The 27,891-nt window shown below is 34.4% G+C and overlaps 1 protein-coding gene and 1 long non-coding RNA gene across 2 annotated transcripts; both read left to right on the top strand.

Moving 5' to 3' along the window:
* The first annotated feature begins 4,810 nt into the window (after positions 1-4,810).
* LOC150109145 (ciliary microtubule associated protein 1A-like) lies at positions 4,811-15,247 on the top strand. The gene is made up of 5 exons (XM_090401669.1): positions 4,811-4,831; positions 6,237-6,364; positions 12,208-12,455; positions 14,942-15,060; positions 15,221-15,247. The coding sequence occupies exons 1-5, from the start codon at positions 4,811-4,813 to the stop codon at positions 15,245-15,247; spliced, it is 543 nt and encodes a 180-aa protein (XP_090257795.1).
* Positions 15,248-16,699: 1,452 nt separating this feature from the next.
* LOC150109144 (uncharacterized) lies at positions 16,700-21,146 on the top strand. Its single transcript, XR_016550041.1, has 3 exons — positions 16,700-16,822; positions 20,013-20,127; positions 21,044-21,146. It is a non-coding gene; the product is annotated as an uncharacterized LOC150109144 (long non-coding RNA).
* Positions 21,147-27,891: the final 6,745 nt, after the last annotated feature.

Below are 27,891 nucleotides of genomic sequence, written 5' to 3'. Positions count from 1 at the left end.
CATTATTATTATTATTATTATCATTATTATTTGACACCGCCATGGAGTACAAAGACTCATCGAGGGATAGTGTGCCAACAGCATCGAACGATTGGACCCCTTCCAACTACTAACTGTGCTCAAACTTACTTAACTGGACCGTTAGTAGCAGAGGCTCTACCAATCGACCAACCTTTGCCAGCCAATTTCTATTTGCGTCTTTTTATTTATTTTATGTAGAACCCATGCACAAAAGGTTGGTCAACCTATACTATGAGGGAAGGGGGTTCTGGAAAGTTCTGATAAACACCTAGAACAATATTGATATTAAAGCAACTAATATAACCACAAGAAAAAAACATACAAGTTGCAGAGTTATGGAGGTAACATGTTCTTATATTATTATATCCTCGTATGCTTTTTCTTGTGGTTATATTAGTTGCTTTAATATCATTATTGTTCCAAGTGTTTATGAGAACATTCCAGATCCTCCTCGTACACTAGTACCGTGATTAGAGAGATAACTGTTCCAGAGGGTAACAACAGAGGGATCAATGAAGAGAAGGAGAAATTTGTTATGTGAGTTTGGAGTTAAACTGTGAGATGAAGTTGATTTATACATGTCTCATACACGAGAAATCGAGGGACCTACATGTCAGTTCTATGTATCAGGTGCAGATGAGGACTGAGATAGAAGTTTATTAATTATTTTTTTAATTGCTGTTGTTTGAAGAGTTGCAGGTTGTAGTTGTTTGGAAATACTTCTTGGGGAAGGATGTTCCAGAGAACAGAGGTAGTCAGAATAAAAGAGGATGAATATAAGAAGATTTTGTGTGTTTGCAGTTGCACAATAAAGAGATTCTGGCAGCTGCTGCACTTGTATAAACAGGTACAACAGGAAGTGGAGGAATGGTTATTTCCAGTTCACTGGAGCAGACCATGGAGATACTTCTAGAATAGACACACTGCTGAAACACTGCACTTGTTTGAAAGACTGAAGTGAGTCTGTAAGAGAGGGGGGATCATCTATGAGCGTAATTGCTCGCCTCTGGATGGCATTAAAGATTTTAAGGAAACGTTTAGATGCAACACCCCAAACGTGAGCAATATTATAAACATGGACGACTTTGGGATTTGTATATAGTGAAGAGTTGGGTGTATGTAAAATAGGCTGCTCTTAAATGAAATAGAATGCCAAAATTCTTGTATTCTGAGGAGAGAACTGATGTAATGTGTTCATGCTAGGAAAGACTGGAGATAAACGTTAGAGGAAGAGATCTGATCTTGTCTGGTGATTTGTGTATTACTGAAGATAAGGTTCGGTGAGCTTGGATCTCTTTTGCGTGAGAAAAAGCAGGACTGTGTTTTGGTGGCACAGAACATAACAAGGTTGTCCTCGCCACATTAAAAGATAGCATTTAGGTCAATGTTTAAGGCACTAGCGGGTGTCAACTCTGGAGCACAGACTTAGAACGATCGGAGGAATACCATCAGGGCTGGGAGACTTTTTTTCAGTTTGAGGAAAATTTTTCTAATCTCTTTCTGGCAAAAGGTCAAACAGTGCATTGAGTGTTGAGTGTTTAGAACGGTTTAGGGAGATATTTATCATGATCAGCTATGCAAAAATTGGAGAAGTAGGAAAGTAGGAGGTTGGCTTTTCTGTGGGTGATGATGCAGTTGTAACATCTGGCTATAATAGATGGAAGTAGTATTAGTATTAAAGATACCAAGCAATTTTAATAAAACTTGGTTTTAATCCTATTTCCCAAGTAAGCAAACAGACAAGTAAATCAAGTTTGAGTCTGCACGTAGTGCAAGTAAGGCCAATCCGCACGTAGTGCAAGTCCAGGCAACTCGTGGTAAAGGTGGAATAAGCTTTGATCACTATCCTAGGTATTTACCCTTAATGCAAAGCACATCCCCTAGCGGAGATGTATGATGCTAAGTAGTATTTGGCAGAATGCAAGTTTCCTTCTTTCCACTCTCACAAAGTCAGTTTTCGGTGTGATAATTTTCTTGCAGTTATTCCTGGCTTCAGTGTAAATGGTATAGGAAGGTCAAGTTTTGTATATGAGCTAGTTGGGTATGCTTGAATTTTTTTTTTTTTTTTTCGTACAACATTGTTGCATCTGAGGAGAACTAGATCTAAATCCCGCCCAGGGTTTAGAACTTAAATCCTGGGCGAGAATTCATGGGTGTAGTGTGGAATAAATATTTCCTTGCCAATAATAATTATTTCTGTGATTCGTTCTTGTACATGGGTTTGGTTCTGATGGCTGAAACCGTAATATGACCAGGAAAAAGCGGCAGAGAAGTGAAAGTGATTTCACTGGTTGATACTTTTGTTCGCTCTGCCTGTTTACATAATTCATTTGGCATATGTTGTGGCCAAATTATTTTTAATATTTTTTGCAGACGCTCTCTCTGTTAACCATTCATAGGAGTTTCTTTGTCAATTTTCATGTCTCAGATCAATATAATAAAATGGCTTTCACAAAACTATTGCATGTCTACTGGAGAGCTTAATTTTAGTTTTTATTAAGATATTGATGATCAACATTAACCCCCCAAGTGTGGAAAATTTTTAACTTCTGCTGAATAAATACAGTCAATATTGATTTCTTTCTCACATTTGTTGTTCAATTCAAGAATTTCATGTTTTCCTTATATTTATTTTAAATCCAACTTTTTCAACTTCTTATACAATGCTTCTGATTTTGCTTGTGTGTGTGTTTTCATGATATCAATATTATGACATTTGCATAATCTGGAGCTTCCAGCTGTGATGTGAGATTCCGTTTCATTTTGTAACCTTTTCTCAATCACTGACTATTTTTTAAAAAATAATTAAGACATGGGTGAGTTCGTCTCACACCAGTCCTTATCTCAAACCATTATGATAATAACAGCACTTTTACAAAACAATAATACAACATATAAAGAAAGTAGAAGTTGTGTTATTATACGAGTATAACATAACTTTTCTTTCTTTATGCGTTTCTTTTATTATTCTCACATATTTATCAGAAATTCCATGTGCTCTAATAATTATCTATAATTTTGCCCTAAGAATATCGTCAAAGTATTTTTGGCAAAACAAAATTTATGTATAAGAAGGTTCTAAATTCTGTACTTTGTTCAATATAATTGAACAAAGTAAAAATGATTAAAAAAGCCTTAAAGTAAAAATGAGACGCGCAGTATTTCCAGTTCTAAAACCAAATGGTTTGTTTAATATTTTCTATTTCACATTTAATCTAACAGTCCCTTGCTTCTTCATTATATACTATCTTAAAATTTCATTGTTTTATATACTATCTTAAAATTTCATCGTCTACCTGTTTTATCGTGGTCTGCCTATCATAGTTCTCTAATGCCCTTTATTCTGCATATTCTCAGATGGAATATTCCTTTAGCCCTAACGAAGTTATTGAAGATTAGTAGTCAGCCGGTCACCATTATTCAAGGATTTCAATGATAATGAGCATGTAGTATCAACAAATGAAAGACTTCCAGAAGAGTGAGAGAAAAAAAAAAACCTAATTGCTGCCATTTAGTGGCTCTAGACTATTACTCATAAAGTTGTCTGTAATATACTGAAGTCCAAAACCAAAGGACCAACACTATTATTGAATATTACAACGCAAATTCAGACGAATAAGCTGGTGATAATTTGTATAACTGACGATTTCGCGTAGAAAGAGGGTACACAATCAACTTTACGAATTGCGCGCAAAGAGGTCACGTGGTAGTACTCAGCAGGATAAAAAACAAAAGGTTGTGCTGAATGAATTGTGTTTGAATGAAGTTTTTTACGTGAAGGAATAAAGTTGCAAACTTGGATGTCTCAAAGACATCATCTAGATGATTTCAAGTGAGAAAGAATCATTAGAAAGCTCGAAGAAGGCCGCAGAATTACTAATATTGCCAGAGAGTTTGGAATCTCACATAGCGTTGTATCCAGGATTTGGGCATGTGTTTGAGAAGTTTGCAAACAGGTTACCCTCGCTCTACCATGAAGACAGATTTTTGGAACAGGATGCGAATTCGAATCGAATTTGCATCCTGTTCGTTGGAAAGCGGGTGCGTTAACCACTCAGCCAACCAGAAGACAGTGATTTGGTTAATCCTCTCTCTCAAAGACTCACTTTGGCCGCTCCATAGAAGATTAGTTTCCATATTTTATCCCTTCTACAGATATTTACATGGGCATTATATAGCAGAACTAACATGTATTAGGTCCCCCTATTTCTGCTAAACCTATATAGGAAGAACACGAGCAACAGTTGCGCGACATCTGTTTACGGTTCAGATTCACCAAACCTGTTACTTCCTGTCATCTTTTATTCCATCTACCTCAGTTCTATATTACAGCTTTCCCCATGAAGTATTTCCTAAGGAGTACAAGCTCTACTCTTTAAGAAACATATCAATAGATTACTTTGCTCTTAACCTCACCCCACATATCGACATTTATTTGTTATAGTCCTTGCGGCCTCTCGTGTGTGTGAGTGATATAAATATATAGATAAGGGAATAAAAGGCGCTATCGGATAAAATAAATAAATATATATATGCGTATACATTGATGCATATGATCAATTTCGTACTTCTCCATTCAACAATGTCCTCTGTATACTGAGCTACTACAATGTATTCTTAACAATCATATGTAATAATAAAACTTAACAATTAATTACTCGAATTGACAATATTCACTGGATTAAAAGTTGCCCAGGTAGGGTAAGGCTAAGACTGTCATCCTTTCCACCTGCATTCATCTTCAGGGGACGCGTTTCAAAACATCAAAATTGACCCTCAAGCCAGAAACATGGCAACTCCAACTTCACAGGTAAGAGAGTTGCTTACGGAAGTTTTTAACTAATAACTATTGAATCATTAGAAATTTGATGTGAATTAATAGCATGCATACGTAGTATAGCTTCTGAATATTCATTTATTATCTATCTATCTATCTATCTATCTATTTTTTAAACAGGTATATTAAAAGTAATTTCAAAAAATATATTTTTGAACCAGAATATTTATTCCAGTTGGCCGAGTTAACACACACACACACACACACACACACACACACACACACACACACACACACACACACACACACACACACACACACACACACACACACACACACACACAATCTAGCTATATTTTTATGCGAATACCACCAACGAAAGGTTGTAAACCTACCGCAGATTTAGTGAACTTTACTTCTTCTAGAAACCAACATATAACTTTTTTCAAGCCATTTCGGGTCTTCAATAAGGAGGGTTGTGATCTCACACTTGGAGAAGAGAATCGTCTCTTAATGACTTTCACAAACATCCAAGATAAGAGCAATACGAACTCACCTGTTGCTTGGAGAGCGGCAACACTACGCACTTGGCCAACCGAGCCAACATGTATGTACTATAATTTACAACTTTTCATGGGTGGAATGTGCATTAAAAAAATCATTGCATGTAGGTACCAATTATGATGTGATGTTATTTTGAGTAATGTGTGGGGAAAAAAAAAAAAATAGCCACCCTTTTCTTTACACACATTACAGTATAAATATTTAGAATGCAAATTATCTCTGAATTCTAATTCAGTGTATTTCTTTAAATGAATGAAATAAGTTATTATTAATGAATATTAATTCGCCTGTTTTCCCTTTCATTTTATCACAACAACGTTTTTTTTTTTTTTTTCTAATTTTGGCTGAGCATGAGTTTTCTCAAAGATTTGTCATACTTAATAGTATACTAAAACATTTTAATTAAAATTGAACTAAATCTAATTAAAATCATTTGAAACATGGACTTAATCATGACAAATTTTAAGAATCATTTTTTTACTATTATTAAATAAAACTATAAAATAGAAGTCTGACGCGCCTTAAAAAAATTCCATAGTATTATTATAACACAGCTTTACAACCTTTCGTGGGTAGAATTCTAATAAAAAAGAAATAATTACTATTATAATATTAAAATTTAAACTAAATTTTACAGTATATTTATTTGGATTGATTTGCGCTGATTTAGACATATCATATTATTTTCCCTTTAGCCAAGTGGCGTATCAGATTATAAGACAAATTCTGTACTAATAACATTGATATATATTCTGTACTCAGCAGAGAGAAAATGAGAATGGAGATCGAGCCTTGTATGGTATAATTATGTATGAAATTAAAAGAACTCGGCACTTTACGTAATTGATGAAATATAAGAACATTTATTTATTAGGGCGACGAACTGCTTAGCTACTACGTGCCACAAAATGAGTGGGTTCCGACAAAGAAGAGAGGACCAGTTGGCGCTGAGTTCAAAAGTCCGGGTCCTGCTATTGTTCTTCTTCCATCTTCTGTGGGCGAGTATTATTTGGATTTCAAATTTCACGTAGAAGTTTACTTTATTCATTATTATTTATTTAAATTTATATATTTATATAGCATAAATGAGACAAACGTGGAACTTTTTCAAGCCAATTCAGGCCTCCAATAAGAGAGCGATGAAATTCATTTCCCTTCTAAAGACATTCACAAATATCCATGTTCACGACAGGATTCGAACCCGAATCCTGTCTGAAGAGAGTATGCTAATCGCTACATGTAATAAACAATAACAAAACTTGTTATTGTTTATTACATGTAGAATATTTCTAATAATACAAATTTATAATACATTTGAAACTATATATATATATTATATTGACTTTAATTATACAGTATTTAACGATAAATATTAAAATGAAAAGAAATGGTTAGCAAACTTTAATAATATCGTGTCATAATTTTATTTCGCTAATTCGTTTGGTGGACACACAAAGTAATATTTATTAATATCTATTTATTTATTTTTACTGTGATATTATCCAAGGAAGATAATCTGAAGGAGTACATATCATAATGTACGTATTAAGTAATCAAACTAATCTGGTTTAGATGGCAGTGGAATTATTTATCTTTAGCTTCAATGAGACACTTGTACACTGAAATTTCCTGCAATATCGTATGTTGCAGGAAAGTAATGGAGACATTAATTTATAAAGAATTAAAAAATATTTCGATAGAAATAGTATTCTAAGGGACTCTCAACATCGTATTTTAAAAAACAAATCTACTTAATTGTTATGACGTCTTCGTTAAAGAGATAAGATGTAAAGAATTGTTTCAGCATCACTTATTCCATGTATCAGATTTAAAAAAAATCTAATAATATAAGGCACAACTAGTGCTCATTAATGAAACTCAAAGCTTGTGGAGTACAATGATAGAACAGGATAAGGAATTAATAATAGAACAAAGAAAGAAAGAAACAAACAGTTGCAGATGCATTATTGTTCTCGATTTTCGTGAAATTTCATTCGCTATTTGAATGTCGACGGCACAAATTTACTGACGCTAGCAGATGAAACTAAACTTATTGGTAGAATAATGGAATCGTGTTAAACGATGTCATCATTCTACAGAAGGGATATGATGTAACTGTGGCATAGTAGGAAGTAAAAACTAATACTTTAACGTGTGCGATACTTCACACAGGCTAAAATAACTCTAAACTTAACTTTCATTCGGCAGACAGTCACCTTGTAAGAAATCTGCACAAATTATCAATGAATTTTTATCACTGATATTATTTTGCTTTATATCTCGATAGAAAGAACTATTACAGTTCTTTCTATCGAGAATACACCAGAACAGAACTGTAACAGTTCTGCTCTGGTGTATTCTACAAAGTGTCGAATATTGCAACACAGAAGTCCATTCTGTAAAGAAACAACAATAATTGGTTCGAGTACAAAGTAGGGTGTGCCACATGACCAGTAACCGAAAATGAGAACATACTCAAAAAGTTATAAACTCTATTAAATATAATTATTACACATAATGATGTTATATATATATAGCGACAGACAACTGTAATATACTATTCACCTCGACTTCATTCATCACAATTCCCGTATAAACTAATGGTTCCTTCATTCTTTCAATGTCACCACCTGGATGATATACTCTTGCAAAGTTCTCACTCAGTAATTCCACTATATCGACTGATTTAGTGACCTCCTTACCATCGGCATTCCTTGAAATCATTCTGCGGTGTACAGTTTTTTTTTTTTTTTGCTTGCAGCATATCGAAAGAACTGTTTGGGATTCTCTTTAGCTCGCATAGCTAGTTTCCTTTCATAATCTGCTTTTACTCTTCTTACCACACTCGTGACCCTGCTGGCCTGCGCTTTATACCGTTCGTGTGCCTGCGGGTCACCTTTCTCTTTAAATTCCCTCCACAGTTATTTTTTTCTTTTTTTCCAGCTCAAGCTTAATGGTGTTATTCATCCATTTAGCTTCTACTTGTTTTACTATTCGGACCCTAGGTATACGATCAGCCATAATCTCCTGTAAATGCTCCTTAACCACTTCCTATGCTCTATCAACATCCAGCCATTGCAGTTTTACATGCCATGGCACTGAACCAAGCAATCTCCTAAGCTTGTCATACTTGCCAACACGGTAATTCCACATATACCCTATCTTAATCGAAAATTCCACACCTTTAGCCTCATCTCAGGTCAAGACCTTATGATCACTCTCTCACCAATAGGTGGCAACATGGTCATATTCATTACAGTCAAATTCTCAGATGCTATTACCAGGTCAAGCACGCTCAAACCCCTAGTATTTTCAATTGTATGCTGTCTCAGATAGTTATACCTTAATAATTGAATAAAATCCAGTTCCTTCCTCACATGTGTCCTCTCCTCTCCTCCTTCCAATCAATGTTACTATAGTTGAAATCTCCCATAATAATTACCCTCCTTCCACTCATTTCATCAATTTGTTTATCCATACTATCTCCACCATCTATTCCATCACCTGGTCTATAGCAGCACCCAACTGTATATTTTGTTCTGCCAGTCTCAAAATAGATTGCGCAAGGTTAATTTTAAACAGGAATTCGTTTCACTAATACAATGATAAAAATACAATGTGTTAAATGTCGCGTTTTTTAAATGTTTAAATGTCACACAGAGAACACAGACTTGAGAGTTACAATAAAACAGCATATATATATATATATATATATATATATATATATATATATAGAGAGAGAGAGAGAGAGAGAGAGAGAGAGAGAGAGAGAGAGAGAATTACGAGATAATGAGCGATTAAAGGCTCAAATAATTGAGGTAAATTAAAGTATTTTGTAATGGAATACATGTTTTTATTTGTTACATTAAACGTAATGAAAAATCCACATTATATATTTCAGGTGAACACAGGCATGATCCAACAAGAACTAAGGCCCCTGGATATTTTATAGGAATCAAGTAAGTACTGCTTTAATGATTCTTTTCTCGAAATTAATATTAATTTTGATTCTTTCGTTAAAAAAACTTGTAAATAGCGAATATAAATGCAAAATATGATCTGAATATTTCTAGAAAGGTTCAAAAAGGAGCATTTTGTATTCGAAATCACCAGCAATTCGGAAGCTGTACTCATCTACTCTTTCTTTGCGTCCGAATGATTTACAGGAAATTGTTCAAATTAATCGCGTTACAATCGATAACACGTTCAATCTGCATTTATGACCTTTAAAAAAGGAAAAAACCGACACTCCAGTCAAGATATTCAAAATATGATGGCTTTCCAAAAGGCCTCATTTCCTTGCAATGGATTTGAGTTCAAATCCTGGATAGGAAACGACGAAACTTTGCAAAGGATTTTCAAGTGAAAATGACTGAATCAGTCTCATTGGGACTGGGCACAGATTTTAATCTGGGAAGAACTTGAGTTTCTTAATCTGCAAGACAGCCAAACTAAACAAGAACAAATGCGATTAACAGGAATAATATACTGTACACTGTAATAAAGTATACATTGACAATCCAGTATTTGTCTTTTGAAAAATACTGGATTGTCAAAAGAGCATGAAACGTAGCCAGGAAATAAAAGATCAACTTCCGAAAGGAATAATTATGGCACAAACACAGATCAAGGCTACAGAACCTCTGCTTCAACTAATTCTGCATTTCAGCATAGTCTGAATTCAGTTCATATTGACATATGAAATGTGATGTTGCGCAGTCCTTTTCCAATTCATACTTTGTAAATAAAAATTAGTAATTCATATTAACATGATATGATTGAATCTGAGAAGTTTAAAATATATCCAGAGACCAGATCAACAGTGTTTCATTCCTATCCTGTAGATGTCTATATTTCAGGTGCACTTGTCGCAAGTTCTACACGTCAGTACTTGAGTAACATGACGATGAAATCAGTCATTCACCCTTGGCGATTCCATTTCAAAGATCTTAACAAGTTAGGAATCTGTGGAGTGCATTAGAAGTAGTAAAAGGACAAGAAGTTCGCTATTATCATCACTGATAGACCTAGCAGCATTATTCTTAAAGGGGTAAAATTTCCCCATTAGTTTTGTCCTCACCTGTAGTATTCATAGCAAGTAATTATTAAAGTACAATTTCCTGCTGTTATTAATACACTTCGAGGCACTAAAATTACACACTATCTACATACTGAGGCAGTATCCAGTTTGTCTAATCAGACAATGTTTTACAATTTCCTGCTTTTATTTATATTTGTCATAAACCTGTATTTTTTTTTTACACAAAATTCTATTTAAAATAAAAGAATTGTATCCATTAATGGTTATACGCTTATAGCATATTAAGACTGTAAGTAGGCTAAACGTTAGATAATCATTTTCGTTTTAGTATTGATGCAACAGTTCAGCATCTCATAGGCTTTTACTTCATCAACAATTAGTAATCTAGATGTATAAAATCTTTTTCTTTTTCTGCACAGATTAAAGGCAAAAAAATTACATTTTTAAATAAGAATTTCAGAATTTTGGCTTAGTCTGAGAGATTCCTAATAACGAGTTATCCTAACGGGCACTATGAAGATAAGATTTGCTAAGGAAATAAGTTTATTTATTAAAAGGCTATCAACCTGAGAGCTGTTTAAATTTTCGTTCGAGTGTTCTGGGTTCGTTAGAATTGCGGCTGAACTAGCTAAGGCTGTGAAGAGAGCACAGTCGGTCTATTTTGTGTGTGTGTGTGTGTGTGCGTGTGTTCTGCCGGTTTGCTTGTTAAAAAATCAACAACAAAATAAATGTTACTTCCTTCTTATATAAGATCGGATAAGAGGCTCGTTGAAGCCCTTGAAACAGCTGTGAAAATAGTGGCCTCTGGCATAATAGCGAACAACACAGTGCCCAACATTATGTTATTCGCCATGATTAATTCCGGTGGGAGTGACGGCACGATTTCTCAACCGACATCAGTTTCGGTGGGAATCACTAATCCGATGTATTAATTTGATTTCTGAATTACTTTACAGTTTAACCAAACATCTAGAATATATTCCAGAGAAAAAAACAGAGCCTTCCTAAACAAATTGTACAACTAATTAAGTAATGTTTCTTTATATTGAGGACTATGCAAAACAAACCTAGTTTTCAAAGTAGATATCATTATATACCTACCCACATAAACTAGCTACACAATGCAATCTACTAAAATTAAGGTGCAATAATAAATCCTGCATGAGAAACCCATTTTTTTTTATTTTATCCTTTCCGATAAAATATATCGATCTGGGTGAAAGCTACAACTTTTTTCATTTTTATCAATTTTATATCTTGCTTTTGTAATTTTTTATTTATTTTAACATTACTCCATATATCTTACTGTGTATTACTTTATCTCTTGCACCGTCACATCCAGAAATATAAGATACAATCAGCAATTTCTCTGATGCAACTAGGCACGTATTAACATTGATCACATTGAAGGAGGGTGGGTTATTATAAGAATATCCAGTCTTTGTCTCTCGGTTGCTAAAAGGAGAACATAATAAGGTGTTACAAAAGCAACGAAAATATGTCTTTATATAAAACATAAATAAGAACTAAAAACGCAATTACTAATCATCCTCTTCCCATTGGCAAAAAAAGAGTAAATCTCGTTATTTTAACAGGAACAGTCTGAAATTCTTCTGTTTTCTATGTATATAAAAACCTTTCAAACTAGATTTTATTCCAAAACACCATATTCAGAGGAATCTAAATTTATAGTTGAATACATTTAGTTTTAATATCCACAGAAGAATTATCTTCCTTTTTTCCACCTCGTGAGATTGTTAAGGACAACTTCAAATAAAGTTTCTTTCCCTGCAATTTATTTCAGGACACCTCTAAAGCAAAACCTGTTAGGTCCAGGACCCGGTAAATATAATCTTCGGGGGATGACCAACAAAGGACAGGACAAATGCAATGCCCCTTTCTTAAGCTTTCGCAATAAAGAACTAAAAAGATTTATAACACCAAGTCCTGCTGCGTATAAAAGGGAAGACTGCGACCCAAATGTATTTCATAAACATCCTGCGTATTCATTTGGATTAAAGCCAAAACCCTTCAAGCCTATGCGAATACCAGGTAAGATTAACTTTTTTTTTTTTTTTTTAATGCTGTTAGAAATTAAAGTAAATGAATTTAGAAGCGCTGATGTTATATCATCTGAAAATAATGTGTACGCTGTACTTCCTAAAGATAATTGGGAAAGAAAATTCACAAATAAGAACTAGAAACAATTGCTAACAATCCTCTTCCCATTGGCAAAAAAAAAGAGAGTCAAACTTTGGCCTGTAATGCAACATGCACTTGCCAAAAATATGTGAAATGTTTCAAATGAAATATTTTGTTATTCTCAAGAAATTTCTCACACGCCTCTTCACCTTATTCTGCAAAATTTCAATTGGATTAATATTACAGTCGTGAGTCGGTCCGTATATCGGCGTCGTTTCTACAAATGAAGTCCTCATACATCGAGATGTAAGAAACATAATGTTATCTCACTGAAACAAGTGCATTCTTTCGCATGAAAGAGTGCACTTAGATAACGCAGTATCACTTTGTTGAAAGTGATACTGCATTATTTAAGATTTCAGAATATGTAGCTCCGACATCAAAATTTATTAGTCCACGACTATACAAAAAAAAGCACATATACACTTCTATCGTATCCCATGTTTCACAGTTGAACAATGCAGTCCGCTACTCCGTAGCTCAGTAGGAAGTGTCAACGAATCCTGTAGGTGGAACAAGCTGGGTTTGAATCCTCCCCCTCCTCCCCGAGGGAGGGGGGATTCAAAATACTGAGTTAGCTGTTCTCAGATAATATTGGAAGGATTTTTCCATCCCACAAAAAGCAGTAAAAAATTGTTCGGAGATATTATACAGTAACAAAGAGTAATATTCTAGTTTAGTAGTTTACGTTCCTTAGGTATAATCACAAAACAATGGCAGTACAACTAGAAGTGTTATCAGTTTTTTTTCTTTCTTTCCTAGATTCATTCTGCCATCGGCTGGAAAGAGTGAGTAGCGATATTCGTTGTTCATAAAATATCTTTCGACTCCTCAGTATTGCCAAAGTATTGCAATACTGAGGTGTTGAAATATTCCAGTATCACAAAAGTATTAATGAATAGTACTGTATTTCGCAAACTTTAAAATTCAGAATTACAAGTGTAAATACTTCTAAGCATATCTACTAAAGATGACTGCAACGTTGTTACTAGCATATTGAGAATGTAGGAGCCCAGAAGTTTAGGCAGCAAGTAATAATCATGAACTATGCAGGGTTCTGAGACTTTTGTGCTGCAGAGAACGTGACGAAAATGTATTGTCAATCTAGTATCAGAGTCTATACCCTAAAATGAAACGTATCGATATGCTGAAAATCCCGATGCCACTGACTGGCATCACCAGGTGGTTGGTTGGTTGGTTATCTAGGTTATGTCAAAGCAACTAAGACTATAAAGGGAGTGCATGATATTTGTAAATTGCGGTGTTCTCTGGTCTGCCTACAGTATGAGAATGGGTACCTCACCTTTAATTGAAAACCTTGCAAATGTTCCTGTCGTCGTATGACACTCTACTAAGGCATTGTCTTGCTTACCTATCATTTACATTACTTGCTTTACTATCATTTTACACATACTACCTTCCATGAGGTGATTCTCCTGCAATAGTAGGCGAGATTTTTTTTTTGCAACGTGTGGAAATGCAAGGCCACCTCCTATTTACGTAAAATACAGAAGCATTTTACACAAACATGTGAAATACCAACTTTTTTAGAAATATGTGTGTGATTGAGTAACGAGGTTGATTTGATTACGTACATAACACCGAATAAATCATGGAATATTGCCTTACATACTTGAATTCTACTCATTAACAAAGTAGTTTTAAGAACGGTGTGTATCAGGAATGGTATTGTTTTCATTGAGGTCGTATTTGACAATTGAGTTAGATGTGCCAAAGAAATATCTAGATTTGAGAATCAATATATATTCTAGTTTTAGTTGGTAAAAGCGATAACTTTGCCAAATGCTGCCAAAGCTGAAACACATTCACTTCCGAAAGCTAAAACATCTTCAGTCGTATAATTTTTAAGGAAGTAGCTTTTACTAACTACGCTCTGTGAATTCGAATCCTGCTTAGATATAGACGTTTCATTAATCCTCAACAAGTTAACATTGTTGATTATTATCAGATGCATAAAAATATCCTAATCTCAAAGATCAAAAAAGATACAAATTAGCGATATCATTTTAAAATATTTTTCCTAATAGGATCCTCCCTTCTGCAGTGACAATATTTGTCATTTCAAGAAATTATTAAAAAAAAACATCTTTTTTTTATGTCCATGTATTTCTATTCAGCAGTCTATCCCTCAGTATTGCTCAACTTTTTGATGATGATATCAAAAAAAAAGCTAAATATTTAAACAAATTTCGTAAGTTCTAATTTAAAATGTTCCATTAATCTGTTTTCGATTATATACATTTCCAATCATGAAAATCATAATATTTTGATGTTTTTTTCGAACTTCTCTTTCATGACTAATTTCTTTTGAATAGCTCCAAATGCTTACCACATCCCTACATCAATTGGTCCGGTCCGCCAGCCCACTCTTCCTCAGTCCCCAGCATATTCCATGCGTCTGAAGTTGGAGGGTCAACTAGCTGTCAAGTCAAAGGTAAGTAAAATATCTAATTTTTACATAAGAATTTTTTTCTTGTAAGAGTTATTTATTTCATTGCAGTTTTTTCATTCTCAATTTCCGTCCTCTCTGAAACGAATTCCTAATCAACAAGACTTTGAAATACTGCTTGACATAAATTAAATTATATTCATAGTTTGGCCATCAAAAATTAGCCAGATAACTGCATAGAATGAAGTAACTTTTGAGTGTATATATAATTTCGTCAGTTACAGAAACTTCATATATATATATGCGCAATGTGCAATTATTATGATCAATTATGATTGATAAATAGATTCAAAACTGCACAGATAATTATATTTCTTTTAAGAGAATTATAGAGATTACACAATCGGCGTTTTCATAGTATTTTTAACATATTGCACACGACATAAAATACATCAACTGATGCTGAGTTCAAAAGAAATTTTACGATAAAGATAAATAATAATTAATATTTATAATAAATTAGAATTTCTGAATATAAGGTTAAGGTAATATCTTTTTTAAGATATTGAATTTGATAAAGCGTAATGGAACATAGAGCTATCCAAACAGACAGCCTATAAGGCTGGCTAAAGAAATCTACTAATTTAAATTTATTCTACTAAATCTAATAACTTAAATTTATTAACTATGTTAATGAAACGAATGAGATCATTTTGTTGAGATATCTTTCAAGAATGTTCGCATTCAAGTATTCGTTCCTGAAGATTTTTATATTACTTACATTATTGCTTCATCTTCATTCTCTGTGAACTACATTTTAGTTGATAGAATGATTGCATTACTATTAAAAGGGACAACCCCCCCCCAAAAAAAAGGCAAATTATGCAGCTCACCTTCTGTTCAGTATGCTTGTTTACGGCCTATTGAATTTTATGCTGAGTTTTTGGTTAACTATTTAGACTTCATAAGCTAATCAAGTGTCTATCCCAGTAGATTTCCAGGACTTTTGCTTATATTGCAAAATCATATTGTTCGTTGTATAATACTTTCAATATTCAAATACAAATGCTGCAGTTTGAGTGTTTCTCAAAATGGGAAGATGTCTCGAAAACCTCTTTAGAAATTGTCGACTTTGAAAAAGGGGCGAAAACGATCGGATAGATTATTAACTCTTCATTTATTAACTGACTCCAATAGTCAAATAGACGCTTGGCATCTGCTCGGTGCCTCTTATGTTTCCATAGGCAATATTCATCTAAAATTCTACTGTTCCCCTAAAAACCAGTTCACACTCCAGCAGAAATCAATCATTGTTATAGCACAGTTAATCTTCAAACACGCCGTATCAACTTCATTCACTCGTGCTGTATGTGTCTTGTCGGACGTTTCCATCATATTTCCAATTAACTAAACTGCAATCATTCTGGTAAGAAAATATGAACCTTTGAATCTTTATAAATTGAGAATAAATCTAGTTTGATTTAAACTGGGTACACCTGTTTAATACCAAAAGTAGACTGTTTTGATTCTGTAGCTAAAAAATAAATTAAAAAACTATACATGAAATTGAATAAATTATTGATGTAGGGTTGCTTAAAGTTTGTAATTAATGAACTCATTAAAGCGCGCCTGATTTCTGAAATTCTAACTTAATATCATTTCTTAGTCTCCTGGGCCAGCAATTTATACTGTTCCTCATACCAACGTGTATAAGGTTAAGCCGCCCAGCTATACAATGTCAACTAAAGCTGGCCCACCAGGGGATCCAACTAAGAAGCCAGGACCAGGAGCTCATGAACCTGAGAAGGTGAGTTATCATTTAGATTTTTGCTTATACTTTTCAAAATCCTTTTCAACGTAATTAAGAATGGCTTTCAGTCGACTAAAAGGAATAATTTCTACAAAAACGCTTGAAACTACTAATGCTGAGTCTACCCGAAACATGACTCTCTGGAATACTTATTGCTAACATTCTCGTATGAGTATAGTTTATCATGACAACATTTTTTACCAACACTGTTCCCTCCCATATCATACCCGGATGGCTCTATTGCATCATTACCGACAGAAAAAGTCAGTCTCCTGCCTTCACAATTTGTCTCCAATGCATGTATAATCGACCATGATAAATGCCCCCCCCCCCCCAACCATTCCAATATGTAATGCCCCTAATCCTTATGCAAGCAAGAGATCAGAAAAATATTGTCCAAATTAGAAACAAAGTTTTCTGGTCCTGATGGCATTCCTCCAATTGTCCTGAAAGTTTGTGCACCAGACCTCCTATCCTATCTCGCCTATATATACTCTTACTCCACTGGTATCTATCCCACGCCCTGAAACTTGGCCTATGCTCAATTCATTCTCAAGCAGGATGGCAGTGATCTGCCATCACACTACCGCCCTATTTTCTCACCTGTCTAAATTAATGGAGGGAACCATCAATTCCCAACTCCTACACTACCTAGAAGGCATCGATCTAATAAAAGACCGTCGCTATCAACAGGAGATCTATTCACATATCTCACTCATCTCTGGACAAATGTCATGGAGAAGTTTGGTGAATATCAAGTTGCTGCACTTGATATCTCCAAAGCTTTTGACCGGGTCTGGCACAACAAGCGTTTATTAAACAAACTCCCATCATTTGGTCTGTCTCAGGAGACTTCTGTAGTTAGATTGCCTACTTTCTGTCTGGAAGCAGACTATGTATTATGGTGGATGGTTCCTTGTCCTCTCACCATTCAACTAATGCCAGAGTTCCACAAGGTTCTGTTCTCTCACCAACCCTCTTCCTTCTGTATATATATCAATAACCTACTTCAGTTGATCTCCAACTCAGTGCACAGTTTTGTAGATGACAGCCCATTGCATTCCTCCCTTTCATTTGATAAATCTTACTCTACATATATGAACTCAATCTACAGAACATCAACCACCACTACTCTTAATTGTGATCTCCAAGCCATCCTCCAATGAGGTTCAGATAACTTGTCAATTCAATGCTAGCAAAACCTAGTTCTGCCTTATTTCTCACAAAATAACACTGGGGGGGAAAAGAACCATTTTCTCCCAGTATTACTTTTTAACAATACTCAAATTCCCAGACAAGATTAGATTTCTCTTCCTGTCCGTCCCCATTTTCTCCTTAGCTTCTAAAAAATTAGGATTTCTCTTTCGTTCAAAACGTTACTTCGCCTCTGAACAGCTGTTAACTTTATACAAATCACAAATACCCCACCGAATTATTGAATACTGCTCCCAGGTTTGGAGCGGGAGGCCCCTAAGAGCTCCCTCGAAATGCTTGACTCAATACAGAGAAGAGAAAGATTGATTAATAACCCATCTCTTACAACTCACTCCTCCCACTTTCTCACAGGCGTTTGGTTTCTGCAATATGTGTATTCTATAAATACTTCCATGGTAAATGTTCATATGAAATAGCATCAATAATCACCCCCCCCCCACTCAGTACTAAATCCGTTGGTACACGTACTGCTGCTGCCACCATTCCTGCAGAGTACACCATGAAACTCATAGAACAAGTTTCTTTTCATCCTCTTCCTTCATTCCTGCTGCTGCTGTATCGTGGAATAGTCTTTCCCCCTATGTGTTTTCCAAGGAATACAACATAGAGGCTTTTAAATCAAATGTAAACACGTTTCTCCTTTTCCAACCCACTACCTACTATACTATAAGTCGATTAACCAACCTTCCGAGTAAGGGCTCAATATAAAAATATTAAAAAAATAAAAATGAGTAGTGCTACAGCGATCACTGCTCAGTATTCGTGTCGCATTTTTTGTGGATAACAGCACATGAAATAAAACTAATATTATTAACTTCATATGATTTATCTATCGTTGGTATTCGTGCAGAATGCATCACAAAATAAAAGAGCACTAGGAGTCTCAGCGACATGCGGAAGAGAAGAGTGTTATGAGCTTCAGCAGAAATCGAGGGGCAGCCCTGTAAAATCGACCCGAGGATAGACTTTAGTTATCTGGTATAGAAGTAATCATCGATATCAGAAGATGCAATCTGTCGAGAACTATACTACTTGGCGTACTGAGTAGAACAGTATCGTATGAACCTGTTCTTTCAAAGAGAAGGCGCAAAATACGATTCCAATTATTTAAAAGCGGAAGAACTAAATATATGAGCAACTGACATTCAACAAATATTAACAGTATCTAACGAATACAGATTCAATCCCCTAAGTTCCAGACGGAGGAGGAATACAAAACACATAGCATCATCATCATGAAATAATTGATCATTCATGTCTCATAAACAGACTAGGAGTGCTACTGTAGGAGATTAGTTATTGTAACAATATTGATAATTACTATTAGTAAAAACTGCAGGGGGAGCCTTGAGATTATATTTTAACGAAGTGGGTGAAATTTCAAAACAGGAGCCAAGAAGGGAATAGAAGTTTATACGAAAAGCAAATTAATATTTTTAAAATTATCTATATACACTTTTATTCCAAATTCTGTTAGAGAAGGCTAAAGAGAAAGTATATTTTAAAAATGCCATTCTTTTATTATTTTTTTCAGGAGGACAAAAAAGACGAGAATTTGGAAATTTCTTGTCAGTTGCTAAGTGTTTTCTTCATTGAAGAAAACAGTTAGAAAGTAAAAATTTATTTATTTCACCTTGAAGAAAATAATTGTCTCCATTCTATATAAACTCAGTATTTATATCATTAGTTTCAAACTGAATTGTTCCAAGTATGATCAGTGGAGTGGTAATTTATGATAGATAATGTGTATATATTTTTAACAGTTCTTCAAGCCGAATTTACAATCTCATATTAAGCATACTGTTGTTGAATTATATGAACGAGAAAAGTTTAATCAAATACTATTTTAAATTCGAAACTGAAATATGCAAAATTTGAACTGTTTCTCTGTAAACAAGCATTTTACATTTTTATAAAAAATGTTTTAGTTAAGAAATACCTGAATAATATATGTTTATCGTTTTGTTTTTAGTATAAATTCCACAAATACAGTGCTCCCCGCTATACATTTGGTATCAGACACAGTCCATATGAGGCATTTCCTGGATTTGCAGCTGAAAAATAAAATCGTCAGATACCACTCTCAGGTACGTGTTTTAATAACCTAATGAAAATTTCCGATGTTTTATCATCGACGAATACAGGTTCGATACATGATTTGGTTTATCGACAATGTTTTCCCATTTCTTCCTTATGAATACGGTTTCAGCAAAATCATTGTCGATACTCAAATAGTATTATCCAGAAATAAAATTGCCAGCATTTAATTAATAAATTTAGTTTAATCCCTTATTCAAGTGTGAACAAACAAAGTTTGTGCCTGAAAATATCTTCAGGACTTGGGTAAAGTAGTACAACACCGGGAAACTCGTAGCAAAGGTGGACCAAACTAACATCACTCCTATCTCAGTATCTCCCATAATGCAAAACACATCTCCTTGCGGATATGTATAATGTTATGCATTAAGGGAAGGGCCACTACCCAGACCAGTTTCGACCTTTATTGAGGTCTCTTCAGTGGGAGCCAAGCCCAGAGGTGGAGATACCAGGCAGAAGCAATGGCGAGGTCACCTTTACCTATAGGAGTTGCCAAAAGGTGTGCCTCCTATTTATTAAATTACTCTGGATTTAGAGAAAGATGGTCAAAGTTTATTTTTCACTTGGTTAGACTATAATAAATTTAGTTTAATCCTTTATCCAAGTGTGAGCAAACAAAGTTTGCGCCTGAAAATATCTTCAGGACTATCTTTAGAATATCTTCAGGATATAGTGAGATAGGAGTGATGTTAGCTTGGTCCACCTTTGCTACGAGTTTCCCGGTGTTGTACTACCTTACCTCAGTCCTGAAGATATTTTCAGGCGCAAACTCTGTTTGTTTGCTCACACTTGGATAAAGGATTAAACTAAATTTATTATAGTCTAACGAAGTGAAAAATAAACTTTCGCCAGCATTTAATACAAGCGTCCATTTTAATTTTATTTTTATTTTATATTTTTAATCAGGTTACGAAGATGCATGAAAAAACTGCAGATGGACCAAAATTTTCTTTGAAGACTTCCCTTCGCTTTTGCATATATGTCAACTTAAAAGTGTAAAACTTCTTTTTCTTCAGTGTACATATTAGTCTCTTTTTTTGGAGGATATACCAATTACTTTGCACTTCTTAATTAATTCCAATATTATTGTGTGCTCGATATTTGAAACTAGTTCACTGCCTTCTTTATGAATATAAATACTATAAAGAATATTATGTTTGTTGAGTTGTTTGACGTGTGGATGTTTTGTTGAATGTCCTTAGGCGAGAAATGAATTTGAGCGACCCCATGAGATCACCCCCTAGAGTGGATTAAAAAAGCTCCTTTCATGGTCTTTAGAGAAGGGTTTATGGATTAGTCAAAATATCATAAAAATATTTTTGAAAAAAAAAAAAAAACCTTAACTCGTGAAAACTGGAAACTGGAATTCCAAGAACCGAATTCACTTTATTTTCTTTCACTAATTTTCATCTTTATTCACATCCTCTAAATTCAAATATTAATAGCAAAAATAAAGTGTTCAACTTAAATATTTTGTTGAATTCTAGCCGGAAGTCTAGAGGGCGTTTACCAAATATTATGACTGTTATTATTATTGCAGGCCTGCATATATAGTCAGCCGTATGACATTTTTGGTTCTATATGCTAGACTGCCAGTACGAAGAGGCCTTTTTTCAGCCAGTTTTCTAGTTGGTCAATCTTTAGTAGAGGTGATTCATTTCTTCTCCCGAAAACACTGGAGAAGAAACTGTAATTTTAATTTCACAATTGAGAAAATTCGCTAGTGGAACTCGCTACAATTTCATGACATTATATACTAGAGAGTTTGAGATCACGAGATGGAGGCAGGTTTCTGCGCACTTTACCTAATGCCTTCAAAATAGCCACACGATAGGCTATCTCTGCAGGTTAAAGGTGAAAACAAGCTGCCCACTGATTTGCAAAAGTTAATTACCACTAAAGAAGCTTTGCCTACTCTTTGGAGAATAAAAAGACGTTACACAATTTATTTATTGAATGCTGTTTTTAACCTTCCACCAGGATACATAAATCTATCTAAGATGGTAAAGATGAAGTCAATGAATTACCTTATTGCTGGAACATTAAAGTTCTAAGATCGAATAACTCAATATTGATAAATAAAATAAAAAGGCGATCAGCAGTTGTTGATCCCCTTTTTATTTCATTACAGAATGAGTTTCAAATAATCACCATCATTACTAAAATATTTTATCAGGCAAGAATGATCTTCTGCCATTAATACTAACTATTAATTAAAGTTCAACAATTTTGTGCGTTAAGGCATTTCTTATCACACCGTTAAGGTTACGCCATTGCTCCTTTGGGATAGAAGCCACATCGCCGAAAAATAGCGTTATGCAATTCATGGGGGGAGCTAAAATGTAGCATCTATTTCTGCCAGAATACGAGCATACCTAAACAAAAGCCCAAAGTATAGTACCTCTAAAGAAACAATTTTAATGTTCAAAGAGTAGTAATAGCTGTTCTCCTAACAACAATATTACTTTCATGATGCAAACTTTCCTTTTCATTTTTCTTGACAATATTTATAAGGAAGATTTGTATCCTTGTCAGATAAAATGACTAAAAATTAAATTTAAATGTTATAATATTTCTCCTTTTAAAGTTCTAATGACATGGATGAAGTGCTACGTTCTCAATTAAAAGGTTGAAGTAGGAATAAGATTTTCAAAATAGTTTTTTATTTCTTATAAAATTGCCTGTATTTAATAGTTGGTAACAAACTTTTCTTGATTCATTCACAAATTCTCTGCCATTTTCCCTCTTAAAGTTGTTGCATCCAACATGTTTAGGAGGAAAAATAATTAAGTGTTCCGAGTTTCTAATTCTCATTCACATAGTTTTTGATTATTTAATAAACGCATACCATCCTTACCGACCTTTCCGAAATTACTTCGCAGAGAAATGCAAGGTTGATATACTAGTAATAACATATCTGAATCGGTGATTTTGCCATTCAAATTTGGGAATCTCTCATAATCTTTCTGCTCAGAAGATCATTATCTTCCGAGAAGGCTACGACCGCTTTACTATTTATGTAGTTATGAGGAAATATTTGTTTACTAGGGAATAATGACATTTTCTTTCTCAAACGGACCTTTAAGATGCATTGTAATCACATTAGCCTGGAATGATAAAAGGATCACTGCAACGAGATTTGCGCATCCAAATCTGATGTTAATGGTACTTTAATTTGAAATAAAAGTAGCACATGCATTTATAAATAAACACTAATTTATTTACATAGCTGTATATATCATAAAGTATGAGGTAAAAAAACTACTTAAATTAGCAATATAGAAATTAAAAAAAAGTTTAAGCTGAGTTATTAATATTTAAAAAAAAATCAGCTAACGCCTATGTATTAATAATTTAATAAATAAACACTAACATAAATAGAAAATACATTTTATACAAAATGGTGTACATGTTTCCTTTTGTTAGCTAGGCAACTTGTTTTATTTATTTTTACACTTTTCAATAATAAAATATCATTACATATGCGATTAAAGTAAATCCAGCTTCTAACCGATTAGGTGTATACTTAAATAAGCTAATATAATATGTTGGTATCAAAACCAATCTTGTCTCTACAGAAATTAATCGTCTGAAAAAAGACTATAAGCGAAATCCGTGTCAAACCATGATAAACCATCATTCTGTTTATCCTTCAAACGAGTTCTAGAAGACTTGAAAAACTTTCGGTTAGCATTAGAGTAATTTCGTTTCGAAAAGATGGTGGGATTGGATTCTGAGACATCTGAAGAGTCATGCTGCATTTCAGAGAGCGACTTTGATTCACACTTAATCTAAAGTAAGAGGCAGATATACGTTTATGTGTGAAAATTGCTGACTTGCTTACAAAAATACTGTAAATATTTTTTGTAAGGACATCATATATAAAAAAGGCCATCATATATAAAATTCATCATGATGAGTAAAAGATATTAATGATTACAGTAGGATAAAACACAGCCCGTGTAGCTCAGTGGAAGTGGCGTTTGCACTTCTCACCGGTGAATGTTAAAGAACATTCACCCCAAAGCAAAAGTGAATGTTCAAATAATACTCAAAGAACCACATAAATGATTCGACGAAATTCAAATAAACAACGACCAGGAGCTATTCATAGTCAAAAAGGAAAGAAGAAAACAAGTCGGATAGTGGACAAGTAGGTAAAAGCAGATCTTAGTAATTTCTATTCAAGCTAAATAGTCCAAAGGCTACCATCTCAAAGGTGTTCGACCACACTTTATACCCGTGGGAAGGGTAATTTGAAGTCCGAAAAGGAACCGAAATTAAATTTACTATCATCAGTTGATAATTACAGTCAGAGCTCAAGCTTAATACATCCTTGATATAAAGTGCAGAGTATTAGTGGAGAAACAGTCGATCAAAGGAGAAAGAGATAAACTGCTTATAAGTAGTATAAAGAGATAAACTGCTTATAAAGCACTAATGGATAATTGTGAGCACTGCAATCACAGGCTTCTTTGAAAGAAAACAATTAGTCTTTTTCTTTAATGACTTTTCAATAGAATTTGAGTGGGCTGGTCTCATATGGAGGTGAGAGAGTATTTGATCCCAGAAATTCGAGTTTTTCATCCCGCAAAATAAGCAAATAGGTTATAACACACAAAATTTACAGAAATAATGCACTGGGCTCATAGCCTTAACTGCTTACGGCCAAACAACCAAAAGTCTTGTTTTTTTTCTACTAGCAGCTTAAATTGTAAGAAAGTGATCTACTTCATGATTATTTGTGGAACCCCAAGAACTACAGTTAATCTCTCCCATATGCTTCGTGTTAAAACGCAATAATAAAACAGAATGCTTCACCAAAATGTCTGTCCTATGGAATATATATATATATATATATATATATATATATAGGTATATCAAATATCGATATCCAATTACACAGTATTGATTCATTTCTTTTTCATTTTTCATATACATCATAAAAATTAACTTGTCTCGCTATCACACGTATAAAGGCTATATTAATAAAGAAAAGTGTAGAGCCTCCAAAGAATTTAGGACCACCGTAGCTCAACTGTCAGGCCGATGCCCTTTGGCTGGAAAGCATTAGATTATTCGATTCCTATTGCAGTATGAGAAAAGAAGCTTCATAAGTATTTTCAAATCAAAGTGAATTAGTCAGGCTTATAGAAATGGCAAGTCTTTTTCTTCAGTATCTCGGAATTTTCCTCATACAAACTGTTCTTATACACACACATTTACAGACAATGTCTACAACTGTCAGCCAAACCAATCAGCAGAAAGAGGAATGTGCACAAAAACTTCACTAATATTTCAATTCCAACAAGGATTGGGAAATGTTTATAGATCATGTATAATTATAATACATAAATTTCCAGATTTATGTATCATAAATATGATAGTGTCATGCTAATTTCTTAGCTTTTTATGTCTCTTTTCCAAGGTACGATTACTGCTTTCGCTCTCCCGATTCAAACATCTGCACTAAACTAATAATCGAAATAATCCTCACTGGAATGAGAGCTTTCATTCCCAACTCCACTGCAAACCCCTGACCTGTATCCAAGCCGTAGTTCTAAAAATAATATGCCTCTGCAGTCCATTATAAAAATGTAACATGTTCGTTTGCTTAAATTAAAAACTCCAGCTTCTCAGTCAGCTTACACAACAGCTAGAAACGTGTAAAAAGTTATCAACGATTCCAAAGCAGACCTCATAAGAATGAAAGGCAATAAAGTTGCCCCTACTCAATTGGCAGTCAAGACCTCTGGTCACTTGTTAGGACTGTTGGGGCATAACTTCTGCCCTTTCCTATTACAATCTCTCTTGCATCCTGATGGCACCATGGTAACCTAACCCAAGGAAAAAACAGACATCTTAACATCAGTTTTTCCCTCCAACTCTTGCCTGGATAGCCAAGGCAAATCATTTCCCGTACGACCACAAACTGCCCACTGCATGCCTCCCCTGAAATTTCGTCAAAAAGACATCAAGAAAACCCAGATTAATATCTCGACACTAATAAGGCTCCTGGTTTAGATGGTATTCCTCCAGATGTGCTCCAGAATTGACACCCATCCTGTATCGTTTGTATAAACTATCATATTCTACTGGCATCTACCCAATAGCATGGAAGCAAACCTTCATCAAATCTGTACTCAAAAAGTCAGACATCTATCAACCCATTTCTCTTATCTCAGTATACTTTCAAAAGTGATATGGAAGGTTATTCAACAGCCAGTTTCTTCATTACCTGAAGACTCAACTGTTAATTAGCTATCACCAATATGGATTCTTCATTACCTGAAGACTCAACTGTTAATTAGCTATCACCAATATGGATTCTTCATTACCTGAAGACTCAACTGTTAATTAGCTATCACCAATATGGATTCCGCCTTTCACGTTCTACAGCTGACCGCCTAGCTAATCTCACCCAGCTTTGGACACAGGCCATGGAAAGATTCGGAGAAATCCAAGTAATCAATTCTCAATTATCGCTCTCAGTATTTCAAAGGTATTCGATCTAGTATAGTACCGAGGCCTCCTAAGCAAGCTGCCATATTGTGGCCTTCCTCTTGCGTTCTGTGATTGGATTGACGACTTCCTCACTGGTTATTAATTGCATGTCATGGTGGATGGCTTCCTCTCATCAGATTACTCCATTAATGCTAAGTGCCGCAAGGGTTCTGTGCTCTCACGCACGCTCTTCTTCCTTTTTTTCTCTATTTTAAATCCTATTCACAGCTTCGCCGACAATAATACTCCTCAACAATTACTTCTTTTCCTCTTAAGTATACCGGGACTACTATCTCATAGATTGTGTCTGCCTTATCTCTAGATCTCTATTCTTTTCCATAGACGGTGTTCTTTGAACGGGCACTAAGCAGTAACTCTATGCTAATAAAGTGCAACAGGCACTATTCAATATATATATATATATATATATATATATATATATATATATATATATATATATATATATATATATATATATATATATATATACAGTATTGTCAAGAATTCTTCAAGAAGTGCATTCCTTCGGGCTATTTTCAAGAAACAGAGCTGATATCAATAGGTTTCTTCTCTTTTTTTAATTTCTAGTCCCTTCCACATCCTAATGTTATATGGTCTGCAACCTCTCATTGGTGAGAGTGATATAAAATGACATCAATTAATATTTATCGTTTCAAGAAAAAATCTATAACAACGAGAGGCGTCTGTGTGAACATGTGCTTGAAGCTGATTGGTTCAAATGGTCTATATACCATACAGGACTAAATGCAACGGCTCTTACATTATCTTAGTTATCTTGGCACGCAAGTGATTGCAGTCAGTTTCTTTTTTTTTTAAGATTTTAAGATTGACCGCACTGAACCCACGTTCCACTAAATAAATATGCTGATGGAAATGCAATTAAAAACTTTTACTACAGCCCAAATCCAGGATAAAGTATGGTGAATCTGCCTTTGCAACCAGAACTGTTGGTACCTGTTTTTGAAATTTAATTTCAATTCCTCATTTGTTGTTACTTCTATCAGTTCTTCTTGTAATTGTAAAGATTATTCTGTGTTTGTACTTGTAAACGGATCCAAAACCAAATCGGGTATTTTCATTTCAAGAATATCTTTAAATCGTTGGTTGAAATCACAATGGAGAGCATCCAAGTGCTGACAATAGCTGAGCACGTCTTCATCACATTTTTCCACTGTTGATAGATTTGAAAACTGGCTGAATTCTCCTCGTCCTAAATTTCGTTTGTACAA

This window comes from Typopeltis vanoorti, chromosome 2, assembly GCF_054136105.1.
Source record: "Typopeltis vanoorti isolate ZY-2024b chromosome 2, IOZ_Tvanoo_1.0, whole genome shotgun sequence".
Lineage (NCBI taxonomy): Eukaryota > Metazoa > Arthropoda > Arachnida > Uropygi > Thelyphonidae > Typopeltis > Typopeltis vanoorti.
This window is presented reverse-complemented; position numbering and strand designations above follow the sequence as displayed.